The following is an 18618-nucleotide window of genomic DNA, read 5'->3' on the forward strand; positions in this document are numbered from 1 at the left end:
CCTCACAATCCACCCACTGGGTCTATAATCCCAGACTATCCAGCCACTTCTGCAGTCACCTGAGCGCTGGGCCACGCCTGACACAGAATAACTCAAGAGGGAGGGCTTGGTTTCAGTAACCCCTTTGGGCAATGGTGACTTAGGCACCTCTTGATGCCTGGACTGTACAGTGCACCTGGGTAGGTGAGAGGAGCCAATGGGTGTTAGGCACCTAACCAGCATAGGTGCTGCCCTGGGGAACACGTAGCCAATGTGCTGTTTAAAGAGCCTGCCAACAGAGGTGAAATCAGGATTAAAGACGCACTACAAAGGTGATGCAGTGGGTCGCGGGTCCCCACAACGAAGAAATCCGCAGAGAAGGAGTTGATTTGGCCTCTATCCTGCCCGATACTATTACATTAGAACATCAGAAGGGCCATGCGGGGTCAGACCAATGGTCCGGCTAGCCCATGGTCCTGTCTTCCGAAAGCGGCCACTGTCAGATGCTTCAGAGGGAATGAACAGAACAGGGCAATTATCCAGTGGTCCATCCCCTGTCGTCCAGTCCCAGCTTTTGGCAGTCAGAGGCTAGGGACACCCAAGGGGTGTGTCTCTGACCCTCTTGGCTAATACATTCTGGAGGCAGAGGGGCTTGGGGACCCCCTCTGCCCCCCCCCCCGAGCTGTGCACTGCAGAGAGGCAGGTGAGAGAGAAGGTGTTAGTGATTTAATGGCTAGGGGATTCTGTGCTAGCAGGACTTTCTTTGTCTGGAGCTCGGAGCTATCAGGGGCTCCGCCCAGGCCCCCCACCCCCCGTAGCGCTTACCTGGACTGACGGCTGGCGCCTGGAATCTGTTCCAGCATCGGGCTGGCTGGCCGCTGCAGCCTAGTGGCAGAACAGGGCAACAAGACGGGTTATTCTGCTCCTCCCACCTGGCCTGGTTGGGGCTGCCCCATTTCCTGGAATTCGTGGCGTGGGAGCGGCCCCACGTGGGGTGCCCCAATGCAGCAGGTCTGATTCTATCACCACCCTCCGGGGTTCTAGGATCCAGCAGAGGCAGGTGGGGGAAGGAGGGGAAAACGGCAGGGCCAGGCACCGACATCCAGGACCAGAGCTGGGTCTGAGCCAACCCCGCCCCAGGATCTAAACACCCCTCCCAGCACCGGGGCAGCAGACAGAGGCAGGGGCAGGGGCTGGCTCCCACTGGGGAGCAGCTTCCACACCGCCCCCACCCAGCAGCTGGAGAGTCAGCTCCCCCCATTCCCCACTCGATTTGACGCTGGGCAGAAAACGCAGCACAGAGCCGCCAATCTGGCACAGAAGGGGAGCGCGGCTGCTGGGGTGAGGGAGAGGGACGCACCGGGAGACAGGATTGCAGTAGAGGGAAAGAGAGCGACGCAGACAGAGAGGGGCAGCGGGAGAGCCGGGGATAGCAAAGTGTCTCCTTTTGGTGCAGCAGAGCTCCTCGGCCACCATGCTGTGAGCCGTGGGCCTTGCCAACGTCTCCGGTCAATAAAGGGTGAGGTGGCAGATGGGCGCGGGGTGTGTTTTGGGACGCTGCACCTCCCAGCACGGAGCCAGGGGTGGAGGGGGAGTCACAGGGTTGGTTTGATCTGACCCTTGTTCGGAGGGGGGCAGTGGAGGAGTTGATCAGCCGTGGGGAGGGAGAGCAGATGCCCGAGGGCTCAGCTGACCCAGCTGTTTGGGTTGCAGGCAGGACTGGCTTCTTGGACTGGAATCCGCCGGGAACCGTCTCCTTCACAGCTCCAAAAGGAAGGCCCGGAGGAGAGTTACTCCCTGCAGCAGCCTCCCTGCAGCCTGGAGGGCCCCAGCTCTCTTGCTGGCTGGCTGGATCCCCAGGGCGTGACGGCTCTTGTCCTGGAAGGATCGTGGCCAGGGTTCTTGGGTAGATTCCCACCCTGTAGATTTCTACCCTGGTCCCTTTCCTCCGTCTCTTCCCCACTCCCGGGCTCGTTGGTCCAGCTCCCACAGGCCCATCTTCTCCCCTCTCTGACTGGCAGCTGTACCCTCTGCCCCCCCACTCTGTGTCACGCCCTCTTTGGCTTTACCCCCTTCCAGCCTCCTGCTTTCTGTGCTCTCGGCTGCCATCCAGCCCTCATAAGAACATAAGAATGGCCCTTCTGGGTCAGACCAAAGGTCCATCTAGCCCAGTGTCCTGTCTTCTGACAGTGGCCAATGCCTGGTGGCAAACAGAGACTAGGGACACTATCCCTGCCCATCCTGGCTAATAGCCATTGATGGACCTATCCTCCAGGAACTAATCTAGTTCTTTTTTGAATCCTGTTAAGGTCTTGGCCTTCACAACATCCTCTGGCAAGGAGTTCATAGACTCATAGAGTTTAAGGTCAGAAAGGACCATTATGATCATCTAGTCTGACCTCCTGCACAATTCAAGCCACAGAATCTCACCCACCCACTCCTGTAACAAACCCCTGACCTGTGTCTGAGCTACTGAAGTCCTCAAGTCTAAAGACTTCAAGGGGCAGAGAATCCTACAGCAAATGACCCGTGCCCCAGGCTGCAGAGGAAGGCGAAAAACCCCCAGGGCCCCTGCCAATTTGCCCTGGAGGAAAATTCCTTCCCGACCCCAAATATGGCGATCAGCTCAACCCTGAGCATGTGGGCAAGACTCACCAGCCAGACACTCAGGAAAGAATTCCCTGTAGTAATTCAGATCCCACCCTATCCCTATCTTGTATCCCATCTAGAGTTCCACCGGTTGACTGAGTTGTGTGAAGAAATACTTCCTTTTGTCTGTTTTAAACCTGCTGCCTGTTAATTTCATTCGGTGACCTTGGTTCTTGTGTTATAAGAAGTAGTAAACACTTCCTCATCTACTTTCTCTACATCCTCGGTCTTCTTCTCCCATCCACACCCTACCTAGCGGGGCCATCGCAGGTCCAAACCCCACGCGAGGCGAGTGCAGGATGCCCCCAGACCCTGTCCAATGGGGAACCCCAGGTGTCTCCTGCCACTGGCCACCTGGCTAAGCCCCTGCACAGCTCGGACCAGATCATGCGCCGGGCGTGGCCATTGTCCCCAGTGCACGGCATGCATCGCCACCCAGAGCCCTTGTTCCAGTGAGGCATCCCGCATGCAGCGATGAGCCCGTCCATCCCTCGCCAGTGACCCTCCGCACACACACCCGTCCCCTGCCCACGTGGGTGCAGAGCCTGGCCCCTCGGGGCAGCGCCAGGTTCCGTTGCTCTGGTGGTTAGTGCCCAGTACCGTGCTGTATAAGTATAATCCGCGCCAGCGTCGGGGAGTGATGCGGGGGCTGTGCTGAGCCATTAGTTTGTTAATCCAGAGAGCGCGTGAAAGGGGGGAGCAGACAGGAGAGGCGGCTGGGCAGAGAGGCAGCGGCAGCCAGCCGGGTGGAAGAGGGAGTTGCGATCGGGCACAAGCTGTTACCTTCCATCCTTCGGCTGCAAGGGCGGCCCCACTGGGCCACAAGTCTGCGGGAGCAGGGGAGACGGCGGCTGCGAGCCGGTCGCAGCGGAACTTGGGGATAAATGGGGAGCCAGAGCTTCTCTGAAACACCTGGGGAGTCAGAACACGGTGGGTTGTGCAATGGAACTAAAACGGGGGGGTTCGGAGAAGGAGCCCTGGGCCTGCTGTTCCCTAGCCCGGCCTCAGCCTAGATGCGCTGATGCCAGCTCGCAGTGGGCGAGACAACGGCTCTTCTCAGCTGTGCGCTGATGCCGGGGGGTGTTAAAGTGACAGCTGGAAACCCGGCCACAGAGACGGGAGTGTGGCTGCCTGCTCCTCCCCTGGAGAGACGCGTGCCCTGCGATATCCGGCCTGTCCCCTAAGGACGGAGAACCCTGGCCTGGCCCGGGATGGGGCCTGAGGGGAAGGCAGGGTCCCTTGTTGCTCTGATTCTGGGACAGGGAGCTAGTTTCTCCTGCCTGCCGCTCACATCATGGCCTGGCTCATGCACTCCCCTGTCACTCGGTCCGATGGGGATGTCTGCAAACGGGTTTCAGGCGGGGCTGGAGGCCAAGCTAGAGACTCGGTGGGGTTTGGACCAGGGAACCCCAGTGCTAGCCAGCCATAGGGGAACTCAATAGGACCCAAGAAGCATCCTGGACATCTAGCCCTCAGCTCCACCCGACAAGTGGAAATGGCGCCAGCTTTCGGGGGAGATTTCCAGTGCCCCCAGGACACAGCGTCTGAACAGATTGTTTCAGGGTACCTGAACTTCAGGGTTTCCGTCCTGGGAGCGGGGAACCCAACTTACCCCTCTCTGAACCTGGCAGAGCTTCAGACCACCCCGCCAGGTGGGGCTACACTCCAAAACAGGATGGAAGCCCGGAGCGAGAGGGACGAAGTCGCTCTGCCAAAGCCTGGTGCCCCTGCCCACCCTGACCCTGCTGGGCCCCCGCAGGTTCGAACCCACTGACTGCCAGTGAGCCCAGCTATCCCTCCCCGGAGCCATGAGCGGAGACACAAGGACCTGACCACTACCCCCGTTACAGAGTGAACTGATTGACTGCCCTTCCCCAGTGCCTCCCCCAGGGGGCAGTGCTTCCTTGTATGTGTGCCAGGAGCCCGATCCTGCTTCTGGTGATGGCAATGCTGCTACTCCTGAGCGAGTGCAGGATCGGGCCAAGGGCGGCGGGGGGTGTTGTTCTGGGCAGGGCTCCCGTCATGTGTGTCCCTCCCCACCCCCACCCCCCCCCCGCCCCCTTCGGCGCCCACCTCCAGCTCGGCGATGATCCGGTCCTCCTCGTCGTCGTCCTTGATGGCTGAGGCAATGATGGGTGGGGTGGACGCGGGCCTGGTGACCTCCGACACCGTCCGCCTCAGCTTCACCTGGGGCTTCTGGGGCTCCAACTCCTCCGACTCCGCCTTCTGCAGGGCGAGAGGGGGCGGGGGGATCATCCCTGGGCGCCTGAGGCTGGCCAAGGCCCCTGCTCCCCGCCCCCGCCCTGGGGAGCCCGCCCCATACCTTCATGAAGCTGGAGTCCTTCTTGCTGGTGACGATCACCTCACCGGTGCGGGTGGTGGTCAGCCCATGGGAGGAGGGGAAGCTCCGTCGAGGAGGGGGGGGAGGCGGCGATTTCGAGGGCTTCTCAGTCCGATACCTGGGGACTGTCAGCTCATCTGGGGAAAGAACCGGGCCGTTAGGAGCAAGGCCCCACTCTTCCCCGATCCACCCCTCCGGCCCAAGCCAGGGACTCTCCTACGGTCAAGTGGGGCGCAGCAGAATCTCCAGGGGTCCACAGTTCAGGCATGGGGCAGCCCAGCTTTGGTGTTTCCCCCACCTATGAATGTGCTGGTGCAATCAAGAAGGACGTGTGCTCTTCGGGGCGTAAGCGTGATGGGAAACTCCCGGTGGCTTTTGCAAGAGGGCAGCGGCTTGTGTAGGACATGCCGATTGCCTCCGTCTCTGAGAGCTTGAATGCGGACCCATTTGGGTCAGGTTACACAGCCCCGGGGACTTCACCCGTAGGCCCCAGCGCACGGTTGGCCACACAACTGGCTCCACGGAGCCCGATAGGCAGGCATGCTGCTCGGGAGAGGCCTAGGGCTGGGCTAGGAGGGGGTCAGGGATCACGGGACCAATCCTGTGAGGTGCCGAGCGCTCTCAGCAACCCTGGAGGGTGCTCAGGTCCTTGCACGAATGGGGCCCTGGGTGCATTAGTAGATCTGGGGGCACTGTGAGCTCTAAAATTCAATCCACATTACAGGCAGGAAACAGAAACATAACAATTCCCATACCCGGTGCAAAGCCCTTACCATAAGGACCCGTCGGTTAAGGCAGCAGGTAAACCCTCCGAAGCTGCATTCAACCCCCCTGATGCCAACCCAGCTGAGTTTCTAGGTTCACACGTTTTTCCTGCACGGAGCACGGTTCTCCACCAGGGAGCAGCGCGGCGCTCAGAGCAGGGTCCTGCTTGCAGCTTGGAAGAGTTGCCAGGCGCTGGTCTGAACTGGGGATGGTCCTAGCAGGCGGTGGGGTTCCCAACAGCGTTGGGAGGGAGAGTCTCTTGCACTGCCCAGGCTGGCCAAGAGGGGGCACTGCAGCCTCAGCCATCCCCAAGGTCACTCTTACAGCTCTGCTACTGCCGTGTGTGTGTGTGTGGGTGTGTGTGGGTGTGTGTGGGTGGGTGTGGGGGGGTGTGTACGCATGAGCGCGCTGCTCAAACTTTTCCACGCCAGGGGCCTCCTGGGCAACTTGCCGGGAGCCCACAGACTGCAATTGATTTGCGCCACTTTTTAACGCCAGCCCTGCAGGGCTACAACCTGCCCATGCTCATGTCCCCCTGGATCCCCTTGTGGCCGAATTCACCAGCTGGGAGTGAGCAGAATCACTTAGACCACACGGCCCTCCCAGGGCTGATGATAGAACCCAGGCGTCCTGACCCCAGCGCCACACCCTCCTCTAACTAACTACACCCCGCTCCCCTCCTAGAGCCAGGAACAGAACCCAGGAGTCCTGGCTCCCTGCCCCCCTCCCTGCGCTCTAATCCCACTTGACCCCACACCCCCGCCCAGAGCCTGATAGAGAACCCAGGAGTCCTGACTCAGTGGGGGTAGCAGAGAGGCTGAAGAGGGGTGCGGTCAGGGGGCGCGACTTGAGAGGGCACCTTCAGAGCTGACGCAGGGAAGCGTTACGAAGGGCACCCTGGTTTCTGACCACCCCATCCCCGCTCCTCCCTGCCCCCTACCTGAGCCCCTGCGGCCATTGGGGTCGATTTTGGCGGTGGCTTTCTGTGCGTGCTGCGGCTTGGGGGGCTTGTGCTCAGGCGTGGAGGCGGCGCTGCCGGCGGCCTGCTTGTGCTTGGCGGCAAACTCCAGGTCGGGGATGGCCTTCATGAGCTCGGCCTGGGTCTCCTCCAGGAGGCGGTTAATGTCCTTGGCGCTGTATTGGGTCAGCGCCGCCCTCTTCTCCTCCCAGTCCCGCTCGGCGGCCTGCCGGCAGAAAGCACCACTCGCTGAGCTCGCATGGGGGGACGGGCCGGGGGAGCCTTCCCCGTCCGTGGGAACATGTGGCACCGTGGGAGGATCTGGGGCGCTCGGCTCCATCCCCAGCTGCACAGAATCCCGGGGTACAGGGGCTGGGGGGCTCTGGGAGGAACCCCAGGAATGGTTGTTCCAAAGGGCCTGAGTCACTAGAGGGTTTCATACAGTCTGTGGCCAGAAGGGATCATCTAAGCCAGTGGTTCTCAAACTGTGGGTCGGGACCCCAAATTGGGTCGTGACTCCATTTTAATGGGGTCACCAGGGCTGGCTTAGACTTGCTGGAGCCTGGGGCCAAACCCAAACTCTAAGGCCGCGGGCTTCATCCCTGGGTGGCAGAGCTCAGGTTACAGGCCCCCTGCCTGGGGCTGAAGCCCTTGAGATTTGCCCCCGCCCCGCCCTGGGGCAGTGGGGCTCGGGTGTGTTCAGGCTTCGGTCCCCCCTCCTGGGGTCCTGTAGTAATTTTTGTTGGGGGTCGCAGTGCAATGAAGTTTGAGAACCCCTGATCTAGGCTAACCCCCTGTATAGCATGGGCCAGAAAACCTCTCCCACACGTCCCTGTATTAAGCCCAAAGCCTAGTTAGACTAAAGCATTTCAGATCTCAGGAGACTGTGAGCCACAGGCAGGGAACGGAAGAGAGCGAGGGGCCACCCATGCCCCAGGCCTCGGCGCCAGCTGGGAATCAGGGAGATCCATCCCGATGATCCCAGCAGGTGACCCAGCCTGCAGAGGTAGGGTCCCTGCCACCTGGACCATCCTTACAGCCAGTGGCAGAGGTGGGGATGGAACCTCAGAGTCCTGACTCCTTGTCCACTTTGCTCTGATCACGCTCCCCTCCTCTAGCTGGGAATAGAACCCAGGAGTCCTGACTCCCTGGCCTCCTCCTGCTCTAACCTCTAGGCTTCCTCTCTTATAAATAGATTCCAGGACTAAAGGTTTAACCCAGCACATCAGGAGGCTCCAATCAATACTCCAGGGCAGATTCTCTCCCAGAGGATTCCCTTTCGACTCACACTGAGTCGCCACATGTCAGAGCAGCCCCCAGGCTGCTCTATCCTGAGCAGGCAGCCGGTGCGGGAGCTACTGAGCAGCAGAGAAGAAACAGCAGCTGCTCCAGTGGGGAGTGTTGGGAGGTAGGTGGGGAGGTGGCGCCCCCTACAGAACACACCCCAGAGTGACAGGGCTGATCCAAACCCTGCAGTGTAAAAATCGCCGAGCACTTAATTCTCAGCTCCTAACAGCCTTGGCCTGCAGGCCTGGGAACCCTGGCTTGAACCTCTCCTGGGTGTGCGACAGGCCAGACAACACAGCAGAAGTGCCAGGCTCCCCCCCAACCCCGGCTCTCACCTCTACAGACACAGCCTTGTCCACGCTCCTCCTGCCGGGAGTCTCGGGGCCTGTCTGGGTCTTGGCCGGCACCATCTCCGGAGCTCGGGAGGGGTTATTGCTCTTAGGGAGTTGTGGGGGACCATGCCCGAAGCCCGGTGTGCCCAGGGTATCTGTGGAGGCGGTCAGGTCATGGAGGTTCATCGGGGGGCTGGTGGGGACCTCGAAATCTAGACCCTTGCTGAAATCGGTCTCTGGCGCCACCTTCTTCGGGGACTGGCTCAGGTTGTTGGACTGAGCCCACATGCTCTCATCCACTTGCCTGCCAATGGAACAGAGAGTTCAGAGGTCCCCGTGGGGGGCCGGGAGGTGGGGGGATAGGGGGGGCAGCTGCGCAGCCAGGAAGTGCTGTAAGCTGTTGCCAAACACATTTTCAACCACATCGAACAGTTCAGTGTTGGTCGATACGTTTATCAACCACCACCAAATAATGGAACATTTTCAGTTTTCAAAACAAAATTTTGTTTTTTAACCAAAAAAGGTTTTTCAACCCCCTCCCCCCACCTGTTGGGTTTGGGGGTTTTTTTTTGTTTTTGTTTTTGTCAAACGTACCCAAAAAATTTCACACTTGCAAACTCAATTGAAATTTCCCACCAGGACTAAATCGTCCTTTCTCAGGCAGCACTAATGATAATTGTTTGTATTCCAGTAATTACTGGCGCACCTAGAGGCTGTAATGAGCACCATTGTGTTAGGCGCTGTACAAACCCAGAACAAAAAGGCAGCCCTTGCCCCAAGGAGCTTCCACTCGAAGACGAAAGACAACGGGTGGATAGAGACAGACAGACGGGCAGCTCAAGGGACCTGTGAGATTAACCTGTGAGATTATTCTGATTGGTGCATGGAGAGACTCCAGGTGTTGAGGTGCCCAAATCCCTTGGAGGGTCTGAACCCAGCTGCCCAAGCACCGTCAGGTGCAGGCCTCAGGGCAGAGGACAAGTGGCTGTGGGCATAGTTACAGGGAGCACCTCCCATGCCTGAGAGAGCAGGAAGCGGCTGGCTGGGAAATTTGACAAAGGGGTGACTAAGAATGGGATCATTGATGGAGCGGAGAGAGGAACCAGACCCCTCCCTCTGCCCCAGCAGGGATCAGGGTCCAGGGAGCCAGGACCCACCCTGGGGTGTGATGGAAGGGACTCCCCTGTGGATCCGGGCTGGGAGGGCACACCAGGATCTGGGCCCAGGGAGCTGGGACCTACCCTGGGGGTGGGATAGCAGGATACTCCTGGGGATCCGGGCTGGGAGGGGCTCACCTGCGGATCTGGGTGAGGGTGTCTGTCACCGTCTTGCAGCGCTTCAGCAGGCCGTCCAGCCGGTGCGGCTCCTCCTTGAGGAACTTCACGGCCTCCACCTCTACCCGGAGCACCACCCGCATCTTGCTCTGCAGGCTGGGGAAGTGAGCTGGGGCGGGAGAGGCGCAGGGTCAGAGCAGGCCCAGGGAGGGCTGAGCAAGACCCTCCTCTCCCGGCTGCACAGGAATTCAAAGCCCTGCACCCAGAGACGCACCCGGCTCTGCCGTGCCCATGTCTGCCTGGCACAGCTGGGAGGAGGTGGCTGGGAGAACTTAGGGGAAAACCCTCCTCCACTTCCGTCCTAGGAGAAAAGCCCCCGTGATTGCAGAGGGGCAGCTCATGGGCACTCCCTGTGTAGGCAGACCCAGCCACAGCCCCTAACACAGACACACCCGGCCAAAGCACCACACCACGCACTCGCAGGGCCGGAGAACCGTGCCACGCACTCGCAGGCCCAGAGCACCCTTTGCCTACTCACACAGGGTTTCTGTACGTCCGGGTTTCCCTGAACACGACCTCTTTTTTGGCCCTCCAATCTCCGTCCGGGCAGATTTTTGACATAGGGACAAAGGTCCGTGGTTTTTCCTCACTTGTTCTTTTACCTCGCTGACGGAGCTGGGCAGCTAGAGAGCAGCAGCTGCTGGCTGGGTGCCCAGCTCTGAAGGCCGCCCCGCCGCCTTGCAGCAACGCAGAAGTAAGGGGGGCCTGGTATGGTATTGCCATAGAAACTGTACCCCCCGCCTGCCCGTGGCAGTGTCCTCTCTTTGGGACCTTGAAATACGGTAACCTAGAGAGGTGAAAATACCCGTGCTTCTGGGTCTAGTGCTTCCTTGCTGCTTTCTCTCTCTGCTGCCCTGATCTTTCTCCTGCTTGCCACCCCCACACCCAGACCCTGCCAAACCCCCACCAGCCACACAGTTCAGATACTCGGGCAGCCTCCCACGGGCCTGTGTTATGGGTGGAGGCTCCTGTTTGTTCGTTCACCCTGAGCACAGGGCGGCTGTTACACCCACTCTGCTCGCTGCGCTGTTTGTACGCTCTCTTTCTCGCTCTTGCGGCCGGGCTGTTCAGGGCTGTCACTGCTTTCAGGGTGACGGGCGGAGCTAGTGTTAGGGGCTGGGTCAAACCTGGTTGAAAGTGGGCAGCCGTAACTTGTTATCTGCACTTGAGGGAGAGGGGCACCTGCCATGGGCACAGGGAGCCTTGACCAAGGATGTGCAGCAAGTCGGTGGCAGGGCCAGGATTAGAACTCAGGGGGCTCCTGGCTCCCAGGCTTGTGCTCCCCGCATTCGCTCTGGCTGCTGGCCACGTTCAGCAACCGCGTGACAGGCTGGGGTGATGGGGAAGGGGCGCTCTCCCTGATTGATCTAGAGGCCAGGCCAAGCCCAGCCCCATGTCTGCTGTCTGTCCACATGTCCCTCCTCTGACTGCATCACCCCCATGCCCTCCGCAGCTCTTCATGCACCTACACGGAGCATCTGGCTTGGCTCCCAGAAGCATAAACTCTGCCATGTTCTATGCTAAATGGGGGAGGGGGACTCCAGCCCAGAGATGGGCCATGGCAGCGGGTGTGGAAGGCTGAGCGCAGCCCTTTGGGGGCGGGGGCGGCCGAGGCAGGGCCCCAAGCACCATGAGCTGTCAGATCCACTCAGGCAGCGTCTCCGGCACTCACTCTCTGACAGCTAGCAGAGCAAACAGGGACTCCGCCACGCAGGCAGTCATGTGGGAGAGCCGCAAACACACCGGCAGGCATGCATCCACGCAAACGCACAGCAACACACAATCCAGACACGTGCAACCAGCCCGCAGCCCAAATACACGAAACATGCAACCCAGAGACGTGCAAACACGCAGGTAGCACATCACCCAAACATGCAGGCAACACGCCACCCAAACACAGGCCGGCAACATGCAACCTGAATACGTACAAAGACTTGCAAGAATGCAGGAAACTGCAACCTGCAAACTTGCAAGCATATGCAAACACACACGCATGCTCACACAACCCAAATACATACAAACATATGATACAAGCACGTGAACACACCAATGCAGGGAGACACACACAAACCCAGACATGCAGATACACCGACAACCCAGACACATACAACTCCCAAATCCATGACTCACACGGCCAAAAACTTACACACCTGGTTCACACATGGGACATATGCAAACTTCCACATGTGTGCAATTACAGGGTCACGTCTGCCAGCTCCAAACCACAAGCCAACCCCACAATAAAATCAAAGGTCCCAACGCCTCAAGGGTGAAGCTCTGAAAGCTGCCTTAGGGGGTTGGATGGACGGTTCTCATTGACTCCACTGGGGACTGGGGATGCAAATTTCACCCTAAAAGCACACCGAGTGCATGTGGACACAGAAACACCTGTAACTGTCGGCACATATGCCCCTGGGCACACGCACGCGCTCACAGTAAAGCAGACATAGCATCCTATATAAACTCAAACAACAAGTATGCCTGCAAACTTACACACAAACCATCCTGAACACTGATCCCGGGCGCACACAGGTCTCCAGGGCTGCCCTGCACCCACCGCCACACAAATCACAGAAATGGAGGGCGGGAAGCCACCCAGCCCCCCTGGCGCTGAGGCAGGACCAAGCAAACCTAGGCCATCCCTGACGGGTGCAATTGAGTGCGCTTGGATAGCATTCAGGGGTGCAAGGTAATCCCTCCCACGATCCTACCAGCCCCCCAGACCTATGCACTCCTGGAGCCTCCCCCCCCCGCCACCGCCCTCTCCTCTTGCCGGCCCCCTCTCACCCTTCAGTTCTGTGAGCGTCTCCCCCAGCTGTTTCAGCACCACGGCCTTCTCCTCCAGCTCCTGCACAGGGACGAGCCGGTGATTGTCCTTCTGAATCTTCTCCACCGACTTCTCCAGGTCGCTGTAAGCACACCGTGCGAATGTCACTCCCCCGTCCTCCGGGAAGGGTCCCAATGCTGGAGGGCAGGGGAGCAGCCGGTCTGGATCGGTGAGTGCGGGCAGGGCCCCCAGGGCACGCACGCAAGCCTAGCAGCTCAGGCCCCGGGCAGTTTTCCCCTTGGGCCGTTAGCAGCTCTGGTACCTATTCAGGATCATGCACCGGCAGGAAGGCCGACCAGGGGCCTCTCCAAACTGGCCCATTGGTGCTATGGCCAATTTATACCAGCTGTGGGGAGCTGGCCCAACAGACTTTAATTCCCAGAGCTATCCCCAGGCCCTCTTGGAGAAGGCAGAGAGCCACAGACAGAGCCAGGGACGGGCACTGGGCGCCCCGCCCCATCAGGGACGGACTGCAATCCCGCCCTCACTTTAACTGCTGGGTAATCAGCTCTTCCTCGTTCAGGTAGCGGAGCCGCTCCTCCTCCACCAGGCTGCGCTGGCGCTGCAGGGGGTCCTCCTGCTTGCGCATGGTGTCCGTCACCCGCACGCTGATCTCTGTCTCCGTCCGCCGCAGCATCGTCTTCACGGTCTCCTGGTTCTGCAGCTGTGAGGCCAGAGAGGCGGGGGGGAGGGGGGGAGAGAGACAGGAGGGGAGGGCGTGAACTGGGGATATGTCAGGGAGCACGAGGAAACGGAAAAGCCGACCGATTCTGTCCCCCTCCCCTACGCAGATCCAAACACCCAGAAAGGCAATGCAGGGCAGGGGGAGCCGGGACTCCTGGGTTCTATTCCCACTCCTAGCCGAGAGTGTGATCTAGTGGTTAGAGCAAGGGACTGGGAGCCAGGACCCCTAGGTTCTACTCCCAGTCTTTCCTAGTAGAACAGGAGACAGGGAGCGCCCATTTGCACATAGGAGGGTGAAGGGTCAGGGGGGATTCAAGGCTGGCTGGGAACCTGGGGGTCTGCCACCCAGCTGCCAAGTGCCCTGCCAGCACAAGCTGGGGATGAGGGGGATTCCCCGGGGCCATATGTGTGAGGTGCTGACCCCAGCTCTGGGGATAACATGGGGCTGTCGCTCCCCGGGTGAGAATGTGGTGGTGGTACTGGGGGGCACAAGTCGATTACACATTACCCCTCAGCACGAGAGGTGGGTGCAGACATGGTGGGGGGCTCACCAGGGATCCCCTTTTCCTCTGTCCCACTGGAGAGCAACCAACCACCCTTCGTCACGACTACCAGGCTGGCTCCTGTGTCCACCCGTGGGTCAGCTTAAAAATCAAAAAGCTGGCAAAGATGGTTCCCCCAACCCCACCAATCTGCGTGCTTTCCCTGGGCAAAGCTGCCGGGCTCCGCCCCTCTGGTTCGCCTGGCAATCCTGGCTGTGGCAGGGTCTGCCAAGGAGGGTCAGGGCGAGACAGACGCAGGGGCGGGTGTACGTGGCACAGGCTGGACTTGGAGCTCTGACATACATCCCCAGGAATCTGGCCGATTGACGGAAGGAGCCGGGCCTTGGGAGGGCATCAGCCATTCCCAGTCCGCCTGTCTGGACCGCTTCCCCCTCCCCCATCTCCGCAGCGCCAGCCGGAACCACCACTCCCCCCAAATCTGTCACTGGTAATTAGCTTTGGAGCTAGGCAAGGCCAAGAAAAGCTGAACCTGGCCACCGAGATCCCTGGCTCCTGAAGGGGAGTTGCCATCTGCCTGGCCGTGCAGTGCCAGGGCGAGCACCACCCAGCAGGAAGGGTGGGATTCTGGTGCAAGCTGCGGGAGGGGGTACGAGCTAGCAGGGAGAGAGGAGGGGAACAGGGTGCAGGGGGGGCCCAGCTGTGGATGTTGGGGAACGCTGCTCTGCTACCCCAGATCTTAACTGGACACGTAACAGCCAATCCACCCTTTGCCAACCAACCAACGTGCCTTTGCTTTGCTCCAGGCCAAGAAGCGGGGCTGAGTCCAAACCCTGACTGGTGAACGGGCTGCAGAGCCTTCTGCCCCCGCAGCTCCAGTTCTCATCCCGCCCAGCCCCGCCGGGGCTATTGCCACGGAACGGCTCTTTGGTGGCCTGTGGGCGTTGGCGGGTCTCAGGCTGGTTCCCGTATCACCCGCACCGCAGGCGTAGAAGGTGGTTTCGGACAAGAGGCTGAGGATACAATGGGACGTGGAGGCCAAGCTGCCCCCTTAGGGTCTGTCTGCACTGTGACAAAGGGGTGCTCTTACCTCGGGTTCAAAGAGCAGAGAAGACACCGCAGCGTGAATGAGGGGGAGCCTGGGGTTAAAGCCAAGTGGCCGGATCTTCACTGCTATTTGAACCCGAGTTAAGACCACACCTCGTTTTGCAGCGTAGGCCTGACTTGGGGGGTCCGTGAGCCGACTGGGCTATTCCTGCCTGCGGGTGACCTTCCCCACACCCTGCCACCCGGCCAGTGGGGCCAGGAGCTCTGTGCTAGGAGGCGAGGCAGGACTCTGATGGCCCTGAGCCGCACATGCCCCGACGAGAGCCGGCGGGCTCGCTCCCGGATGGCTCCCCTCACCTGCAGCTTCTTCAGCTGCTGCAGCTGGTTGCGGAGGTCGCTGGCGTTCTGCTGCAGGCCGTGGAGGTGGAGCTGCATGTGCAGGCGGGTGACGGCCGTCGGCTGCCCGGCCGGGGTGCTGGTGGCGGAGGGGTGCGAGGGGGCAGGGATCGGCGTCCCCGAGCAGCTCCGGCTGGCGGCTGAGAGCATGAACAGAGCAGGACAGCCAATGAAGTGCTAAGTCCAGGGAAGGCTCCCACCCCTTCTCCCTCATTCTCTGCCCCCCTCTCCTCCCCAGCCTAGACATGCACGGTGCTTTTGATCCAGAGGGGAGGCCCTACAGAAATATAAGTCACCCCACCTTGATCTCCCTTTCAGAGCCCGGATCCCAGTGTGAGCTCATTCCCACCGGTCCCCTCCGGCAAGAGGCACCCCAAGCCGTGGCTGGGTCTGCAAACCTGTTTCTCCCACCTTCCACAGAACCCACGTCCCCCTCCCGGCCCTGGGGCTAAACCCAGCCCCGTTGCTGCCCAAAGGCGGGTGGGTTTGGTGCTCAGAATTGTACCCTCAGACCAGGCAGCAGGAAGCCAACTGCCAAGGAGCCCCTAGAAACAGAATCACCCAAACACTCACCTGGGCGCTCCCAGTGTGGGCAAGGGGGTGATTGTAGAGCACCGAGCGAGGAAAGCACTGCTGTGCGTGGGGCCAGCCACGTGGGGGAGGAGCTGCTGTGTGGGGGTGGGGCTGGGCCGGGGGGGGGAGGAGCTGCTGTGCATGGGGCCAGGCGGATGCGGGAGGAGCTCCTATGTGGGGGTGGGGCCAGGCGGGTGGGGGAGGAGTGGCTGTGTGGGGCGGGGATGGGCCAGGCTTCCTGGGTCTTTCTGTGGAGCTGCTCAGTGGCTCCCTCAGAAGCCACGTTCCTCACTGCAGTGAGGGGCAGGGGGCAGAGGGCAGAGACCCATCCTCGAGGGCTGACGCCACCTGCCCAGGAGGGGGAGCCCTGGAGGCCCCTCCCACATGCTCCTGGAGCCCAAAGTCCCACGCCAGCTACCCCAATGGCAGCTCCATGGCCCCGGGAGTGGGAGGACCCAGTGCACCAGCACCTCCTGCAGGCGGAGCTTGGGGCTGCGGCTCCCGTCGCTCCCACCCAATCACTTACGTGCTGACGGGGGTGTCCCTCCATTGGTGGCGTCCGTCTTCTCGCTGCATGGAGGGGAGGGCGGCGGGTGAGAGCGGGTTAAACAGTCCCAGCCCCGGCCCAGGAGAGCCGGCAAAGCGGGGAGGCCACCGAGCTAAGCCACGAGCAGGGGAGGAGGTGCCCGGAGAAGGACGTTAACTGAGACGTGTTGGGGTCATGCTGCCCCCTCCCAATCTCTCCCCTCGAACAGCCCCAAAGGGAGACCTCGCTTCTCCCTTCCCATGCTGAGTACGCTGGGGTTCCCCTGGGCCGTGAGGCCTTGAGTGGGGGGAGCCAGTGAGATCTGCAGCTGCTCCGAGGCCCCTTTGCACTGTTAGAACTTCCTGCACCGGCCCGAGTGTCCATGAGCACTGGGCCTGCTGGTGGAACTCACTGCCACAAGATAGCGGCCCAGAGCTTAGCAAGGATCGAGCGAGTCCAGGGAGAACAAGACTCTCCAGAGTCAGAGAAATTCACAGTGAAAGGACAGGACCCCAAGTGCTTTGGAAGAGCCGTCGATGCTCCTGGCTCAGAGCGGGAGCCAGCCTCCAGCAAACGGGGTGGTAGGAAGAGGCTGGCTGGGCCAAAGTTGCTCTGTAGGGGGAATCTGGAACCTTGCTCGGCAGTAGCTGGTGCTGGGCCACATAGGCCACGGGCGTGGTCCTTACTGCCATTCCTAAGAGCCTATCACAGGCCTGGTCCCCGGGCCCTGCTCTGCTGTCAGCACTGGCGAGCCCAGCGGGTGCGATTGGCAGCGATGGGGCTGCCCAGGGGAGCAGGGAGCAGGGCCTCGTTTGCAGACAATCCATGTGTCTGGGGCGCTATCCCCACCGACCTGGAGAATTTGTTGGGGCCCGCCGGGGTTGAGAGTGATGCTCCGCGCCCTTGGGTTTCCTCTCTGCAGCCGCATCACAGGGCGGGGCTTAAAGCCTCCAATCACCACGCGCTTCCATTGAATGACACCGCGTTCCCGTAAAATAGCCCCGGCGCCCCCTACAGGACATTGCGGGATGTAGCTCGCGGCCACTGGTGAGATAGCCAGGAAAGCCCGGGTCATGGCCAACCTGCCACCTGTCCCACGCCGAGGCAAGATGAGGGGCTTCCTGCCCCCCTTTCTTACCTGGGGGTCTCGCCCTCAGAGCCCCGGAGCAGCGCGCTCTGCACCAGCCCTGTCAGGCTGGCGATCTGCTTCTCCATGGCTTCCATCCGTTCCCTTTGGGGGGTAGGGAGGGAAAAGAGCTGTATTAGATCCAGGCTCCAGCAGACGGGACCCTCCAGGGCCTGGTATCTGCAGGGGAGGCCAAGGGCCTATGGACTCCAGGGTCCTGGCCTTGCCAGGAGGATGCCCCATCTGAATCCATACCCCCCTCAGCGTTTGAACCCTTTTGGGAGTCTCAGGGCCAGACCCTCGTCTAGTGTAGATCAGTGGAGCTCCCTTGAGGTCAATTCCCTCCTCGTGCCCATGCGCACCGGCCAGGGATCCAATCCTCCGTCTCTCTCTCTCTGCTCCAGCCTCCCACCACCGTCCCTGGCAGTAGAGACCGGGCAATATTTAAAAAGGGATCTCACCCCTCAGGCTGTCCCTGAGGGCCTTTTCCTTCTTTGAGACTCGTCCTCCCCTGTTGGGGCCCTGGGCGGCCTGTGAATAATGAGTCCATCTGAGGCCCGCAGCCGCTTGCCAGTACAGCGGCCCGTGACGGGACAGCACTGCTAATTCCATCGACCTTTGTTGTCCTCCTACATCCTCCCCACCTCATTTCCTCCCACGTCTCTCTCCCCCTGGACAGCTCCCTAATGGCTCCCCCCACCCTCCCCTGACAGCCCAGCTCACGGCCCTGGAAACAACAAATGAGACCATCATTGCTTGGGAGATGAAGAGACAGGCACAGAGATGAAAGGCAAGATAATGGGTTATTTCCATACCAGCTACCTGCCTGTATGCAGCTTTCCCTGCTGCACCGGCAGGGTTACAATGGGGGCTCTGGCTTTTTGTACACGGGCTGGGGAAGACAGAATCTCTCCCTTTTGTACGGGGCCCCTAGCCTCACAGTGCTTGATGAGCTGGGATAGGGACACATTGCCAGGGAAACCGAGGCACAGAGTGATAAGGGGCCAGGATTTCAAGGGGGTACATATACATGGCCGTGGGAGCAGGCTCCCTCCCAGCCCGGTACACAGACTCATGCCAGCATGCTGCAAAGAGCTGTGTGGACATCCCGGCGGGACTGCCTGGCTTGCTCCCACCTCAGGCCCTGACTACGCAGCTCTGTGGGTGCTGAGCTGTCTTGCAGACATGGCCATCGGCGTCACAATGGGAGCTGAGGGGTAGCAAAGCTCCAGCTCAGAGTGACACAGGGTGCCCGTGAAAAGCCAGGCACTGGACTCAGGTCTCCTGAATCCCA

The 18618-nt window shown here is 60.6% G+C and overlaps 1 protein-coding gene across 7 annotated transcripts in view; it reads right to left on the bottom strand.

Moving 5' to 3' along the window:
- SRCIN1 (SRC kinase signaling inhibitor 1) overlaps positions 1 to 18618 on the bottom strand; it is a 204993-nt gene that overhangs the window by 13811 nt on the left and 172564 nt on the right. For all 7 annotated transcript variants that reach the window (XM_084615769.1, XM_084615772.1, XM_084615770.1 and 4 more), the window contains 12 exons: positions 17337 to 17429; positions 16199 to 16242; positions 15061 to 15239; positions 12961 to 13136; positions 12433 to 12554; positions 9607 to 9754; positions 8315 to 8615; positions 6675 to 6918; positions 4952 to 5106; positions 4702 to 4854; positions 3412 to 3540; positions 805 to 864 (listed from right to left, as the gene is read on the bottom strand). In XM_084615769.1, coding sequence (XP_084471895.1) covers positions 805 to 864; positions 3412 to 3540; positions 4702 to 4854; positions 4952 to 5106; positions 6675 to 6918; positions 8315 to 8615; positions 9607 to 9754; positions 12433 to 12554; positions 12961 to 13136; positions 15061 to 15239; positions 16199 to 16242; positions 17337 to 17429 — 1804 coding nt within the window. The remainder of the gene's footprint in view (positions 1 to 804; positions 865 to 3411; positions 3541 to 4701; positions 4855 to 4951; positions 5107 to 6674; positions 6919 to 8314; positions 8616 to 9606; positions 9755 to 12432; positions 12555 to 12960; positions 13137 to 15060; positions 15240 to 16198; positions 16243 to 17336; positions 17430 to 18618) is intronic.

The sequence above is a fragment of the Lepidochelys olivacea genome (assembly GCF_965140295.1).
Source record: "Lepidochelys olivacea isolate rLepOli2 genome assembly, chromosome: 27".
Lineage (NCBI taxonomy): Eukaryota > Metazoa > Chordata > Testudines > Cheloniidae > Lepidochelys > Lepidochelys olivacea.